Source organism: Ursus americanus, chromosome 26 (genome assembly GCF_024610735.1).
Source record: "Ursus americanus isolate L20-20 chromosome 26, mUrsAme1.1.p, whole genome shotgun sequence".
NCBI lineage: Eukaryota > Metazoa > Chordata > Mammalia > Carnivora > Ursidae > Ursus > Ursus americanus.
Genome location: NC_142152.1, coordinates 44691012 through 44696502, shown reverse-complemented (window position 1 = coordinate 44696502; position 5491 = coordinate 44691012). Strand labels below are relative to the sequence as shown.

Here is a 5491-nt window from a genome sequence, read left to right as displayed (position 1 = left end):
GGGAGGAACAGGCCCCAGGCCGTTCCATGTGCCTCAGTTTACCATCCAGTCAATGGGCCAAGCTGGATGGCTCCAGCCCCAGAGGAATGGGTGACAGAGCCGGCAGTGAGTTGAGTGTGGGTACTGCTTAGCAGCTCCATCCCAGGTCAGCCCGTCCCCCTAAGGGGGCCTTTCCACCGCCCTGCCCCCGCCCCCCGCCTGGTTGGCATGGCAACAGCCTTCTGCCCAATTCTCAGAAGGCCAGCTGAGTCATGGGCCCAACTGGGAACATGACAGGGTCTCCCTGCAGGACAGTGGCCCTGGTCCAGGAGAAAGGCTCAGTGGGAGGCAGGCTGCGTGGTAGAGGGGAGGTGCAGGGCACCATCTCTGAAAAGCAAAGACCCGCATTTGGGGTCAGGACTGGTAAGGCCTCAGAGTATAGCCCCAAAACCCAGCACCTTTTCAGCACCAGCTCAGCTCGGCACCACCCTTGGGGACCCCTGGCAAGTACGGATCCCCTGCGCTGCCCTTGGGTTGGCTTTGGCTCCTCTTGGAGGACACTTTGGCCAGAACTAGGCTTGGGACACACACGTGAGGCTGTCTGCTCTTCTGCCCCAGGCCTGGTGAGAAAGGTACAATTCAAGGGAGCGCTCAGAGGGCCCCAGCTTCGCGTCCCCATGCGAGGGCTGAGCAGGGGCTGGGACGCCTACCCACGCCCACCTGCCACCTCTGCTATCAGCCTGATCTGGTTCAGGGCTCTAGAACCCCCATGGGGCCAGGCCTGCCCAGTTTTACCCCACCTGGGCTCTCTAGAGGTCAGGGAGGGCCCCACAGGGTAAGGGTGGGGCCGGGAGGGACACATCCCCTCCAAGCCTTGCTCGCCTCTCTCCCAAATCCTGGCCTCCGAGGGCCCAGTCCCACCCTGAGGGAGGTGGGCTACATATGAGTTGTGGTGGGAAGGAAAAAGGCAAAGGGTATGTGGCGGTGGGGGGGGGGCAGAGGAGTTGTTGCCTCTGGAAGGCAGGTGGACAGGAGGACCCAAGACCAGAGGGTCAGGAGGCCTCAGATCCGAGCTCGAGGGCCTGTGGCTGCTCAGCAGTTCCCCCCACTGCCCCCTGTATGAAAGACCAGAGTCCCTCACCAGGTCCCAGCCTGCATCCTGCCCCCCACCCCCTAGGGCAGGGAGGGCAGCCTGAGGAAAGAGGGTGTGCCACCTGTCCATAGCCCTGCCCTAGCCTGCACCCCCCCACAGGGCACAGCAGGGGATGCCATCTGAGACAGGGACCTCAGAGTGGCCGCTGCCCACCTGGGACCCTCCCCTGCCCTCGGGGCTCTTCTGCCCCCAGCGGCTGGACCAGCAGTGCCCATGCTTCCCGCACACACTTGGAGACGCACACACTCCCGTCCCCAGGAATAATCCTGGCCGTCTCCACCTGGGGCAGACTTTATTAGCACGGTCAGCATTGAGACGATGACGGGAACACAGGAAGACAGCTCTGGTTTCCACACTGTCATGGCAGGCGGGTGCGTGCAAGCAAAACCTCCCGCCAGATGCTAAGCACAAAACTCTCTCCTCCGGGCCACGGGGAGCTGCCGGCCCCAGGGGCACAGCAGCCTGAGACGTGGGGAGGAGGCGGAATTGGCCCGGGAGGACCGCTCACGGCAAGCTGCCCTCAGACGGCATCTCCACGCGCCTGTACGACACAGTCCCACACAATCTGTGTCTTAAATGTACGCAGATTTCGTCTGAACTGTACTGGTCATCAAATTAAAAACTAACCACTTCTCTTTACATCAACTTCACAGTAACTGTTTGCTGAAGACAATGAATCCAGTGTTGATAAGTCAGGACAGGAAAGTAAGTTTCTTCCCCATGGAACCCCTGGGGAAAACCAGGGTGGCTGCCATACTTCCCTGCCGCCTGCTGGGGCTGTGGGCATGGCTCGGCCTCGCCATGTGCTGGGGACACACACACACACACACACACACACACACACACACACACGGAAACCTGATCATGGAGGACATGACACGGAGTGTGAGGTAGCCCTTCCAGGGGTGCGGGGCCCAGAGCCAGGATGATCACAAGCAGGGGGGCCCCTTCCCCAGCGCGCTCTCTGGTTTGCAGCCAGGCCAGGGCCTCAGAGCCCCAAGCACCAGGAGAGGCCCTGCTCCGAAAGGTGGGCTGCCCGCACAGCGGGAGAGGGGAGGGCATTTGGGGACACAGCCCCTTCTGTCCACCTGCTTGTGAAGGCCACTGGTCATTTCACTCCAGACCAGGCAGACAAATAAATACGACATCAAGTGTTGCCAGGAGATGAGAACATAACTTAAGCTTGGCTAGACCCTGTCCTCAGGGCGTCCAGTCGGTGGATACCAGGAGTCCAGCGGGCTCTGCCGCCTGCCGGACCCCCAGAAGCTGGCGCAAGCCCCCGCCTGCCCTGTCCCCTTGCGATAATTATGGAGATTCTGACAGCGAGAGCTGCTGGGTGACCCCCACCCACCACAAATGCAGAGGTCTTTCAGGGTCTAGCAGCTGTGGGTGACAGTGGGGGCCGTGACCCCAGCTCAGCAGGGGCTTGTCCCCTCCCTGTTCGATGGGAGCTTCCACCCAGGCCCCACGGGAGGGAAGGGCCAGTCTGCAAACACTGCCCCTAGTAGAGAGCAGCTTCTGGCCCCCAGCTTAGTGCTCTGGAAATGACCGGCTGCTCCAGGGAGACCCCGCGCAGGCAAACCAGTGACCTCAGAGTGAGGCCCACAGCAGCCCAGTAGCAGCCTGCGATACTCGAGGCCCCTTCTGGCCCCGCCCAAGGGAAGCTCAGAGGCATCCTGGACCCCCGTGCTCGGGCAGGGAAGCAGCACGGCCCATCGCCCGTGGGTAGACATCTGGCAACCTCAGGGAGGCTCTCTCTGCATCTGAAGACAGTCCTCTCTCCACCGAGTTACAGTGTGGGCAGGATCACAAGCTCTGGAGAACCCTCCTCCCGCCCCAGCACCTGGAACTCAGGAGCCCCTCAGCGTCTGGCTGGTTCTGCTTCCACGGCCCAGCCACGCCAGCTGTGCCCTGACGTCCCCTGCCTGCACTCCCTGTGCCCAGGCCTCCCGAGAAGGCTCCTGCTGCCACCCACCAGGAGGGGCCTGTTCCCCCCACACGCCCTTTTTGGGACACACTGACAATTTCTGTGATGTGTGCATTCTCTAGCAAGCATGGTGCCAGGCTCACGAGGGTAAGCCTGAGTGAGTCAGTGAGGTGGTCAGGAAAGCCCCCGCTGGGAGGACAGAAGTGCGTCCTGGAGCAACGGAGGCTGGGCTGGAGCTCAGGGCCCGTGGGACACCCCCTGGAGCGGACACACGGGATGGAGAGGAAGATAGTGTTCAACGTCAGGGCGCAGCTGGGGGCAGGAGTCAGCTGGAGGGTGGGGGGAGGGAGCCAGGCGTGGAAGAGGGCGGCCCGAGCCCCGCTGAGTCACCAGGAGTCTGAGGCTGCGGTCCGGGGGCAGCAGTGGCCTTTCTGATGGGAGCTGTAGCACAGGGGCTCTCCCACCTCCCCCAGCTCCCATCCCTCACGCTCCATCCCAGTGCCCCCCTGGGGGCGTCCCTCCCCACCCTCCCACGCCCCACAAGGGCATGTCACACCAGCAGGGACTTGACCAGGCCACAGTGGAATTTTCGGACGTGGCGGTAGAGGTCCCCGGACTGTGTGAAGCGGCGCTCACACCAGCGGCAGGCGTGCGGCTTCTCCCGCGTGTGCACCACGGCGTGGCGGCTCAGGTTGTGCGAGTACTGGAAGCTCTTGCCACACTGCACGCACGTGTAGGGCTTCTCGCCGGAGTGCGTGCGCTCGTGCCTCTTCAGTGTGTATGTGCAGGAGAAGGTCTTCCCGCAGAGCGGGCAGGTGGGCACGGTGCCTTCGGGCGACAGCCGCGCCCGGGCGCCGTCCCGGTCGCGGAAGTGGGCGCTGAGGTGCAGCTGCAGCACGTGGGCGCCGGGGAACAGCTTGCTGCACAGCGGGCAGACGCAGAGGTCCCCGCCAGCCCCGCGCTCTGCATCCGGCTCCAGCTCCCCGCCGCCCCGCAGTGGCTCCAAGCCCACTGCCCGGGGCCTGGCTGCAGGAACACAGGGGGGCTGCAGAGTGCTGTGGGGGCTGCGAGGGCCGCCGCTATCCTCTGGTTCCGATCCCGAGTCCCGGGAGTCCTTCACCAGTGGCTGGACGCCCTGTGGCATCTGGCTGCAGGGGGTTGTCTGAAGGGCACAGGGTGGATGGACTGGCTCCCGCCTGGGGCTCGGCTTCAGTGACAGGTCCAAGGCCCGGTCTGAGTCTCCTGGGGCCTGCCAGGGAGGGGGCCCGGGTGCGCGCGGAGGGAGGGGGCAGACCCCAGGCCGGGGCAGCCTGGCCTTCTGGGCGGCCGGGCAGAGCTCCGGGGACCGGGCGGGCTGGGGTCGCGGGGGCTGGCCCGGAGGATCTGCCCGGGCTGCGGGGGTCCCCCGGTGCAGCGCGCGGCCCTTGTCCCTGAGCCTGCCCTTGCAGACCTTGACGACGTCGTACATGTGCAGGTAGCTGGCGGCGGCCAGGACGTCCTCCACCGGCAGGCTGCGCAGGTCCAGGCGGCCCTCATACATGAAGTCCAGCAGGCGGCCGAAGGCGGGCGCCGTAACCACGTCGCCGTTGAGCCGCACCGCGTCGCGGCTGCCCGCGGGCCGGTCCCTGTAGAAGAGATGGAAGTAGACGCTGCACGCGGCCAGCACTGCGCGGTGGGCCGGGAAGCGCGCGGCGCCCACCAGCACCGTGCAGTCGCACAGGAAGCCCTGTTCGCGCTGCTGCCGCAGGCGGCCCAGCAGCCGAGCGCCGTGCTCCGGGAACTCCATGCCGCCGCGGGCCTCGGCGGGCGCAGACGGGGCGCCCGCCCGCCCGCCGCGGCCGCCCCCGGCACCTGCCCCGGAGCAGGAAAAACTCGATCGAAAGTAAACAGAAGCTGCTGGCCGCGGGGCGGGTCCCGGAGCGCGAACCTGCGCGCGTCCCCGCCGGGCCGCCCCTGAACTTCACTCCGGGGTGCCGCCCGCCGCGTCCCCCGACGCCCGCGTCGCCGCCCGGCCGCCGCCCGGCCCTCCGCCACCGCCACCGCCGCCGCCGCCGCCGCCGCGGGCCCCATTTATGGCAGCGCGGCCGCGGGGAGCGGGCCTGCGGGCGGGGCGGGCGGAGCCGGCGCCCGCCCCCCGCACTCACCTCCGCCGCCCCGCGCGGCTCTCCGGCCGCCGCCCGCCCTCCCCGGTGCGGCCCCGGTGCGCGGGGCTCCGGGCAGCGCGCCCCGGCGGGGAGGGCGCGGGACGGGAGGGCGCCGGGCGGGGCGCGCTCCAACTTGGCCGGCCAGACAGCGCCCGCCGCTCGCCCCGCCCCGGAGAGAGCGAAACTCGGGGCGGGGGCTGGAGGGGGCGGGCCGAGGCGACTTCCCGGAGCGGCGGAACCGCTGAGGTCACCCTCGCCGCCCCTTCCCGGCCCGCCGCGCCTCGCCCT

The 5491-nt window shown here is 67.2% G+C and overlaps 1 protein-coding gene across 1 annotated transcript; it reads right to left on the bottom strand.

Moving 5' to 3' along the window:
• Positions 1 to 1407: 1407 nt before the first annotated feature.
• ZBTB42 (zinc finger and BTB domain containing 42) lies at positions 1408 to 5093 on the bottom strand. Its single transcript, XM_045799291.2, has one exon. It carries the CDS (start codon positions 4843 to 4845, stop codon positions 3610 to 3612), a length of 1236 nt encoding a protein of 411 aa, XP_045655247.2. The 5' UTR covers positions 4846 to 5093; the 3' UTR covers positions 1408 to 3609.
• Between the last annotated feature and the right edge of the window lie 398 nt (positions 5094 to 5491).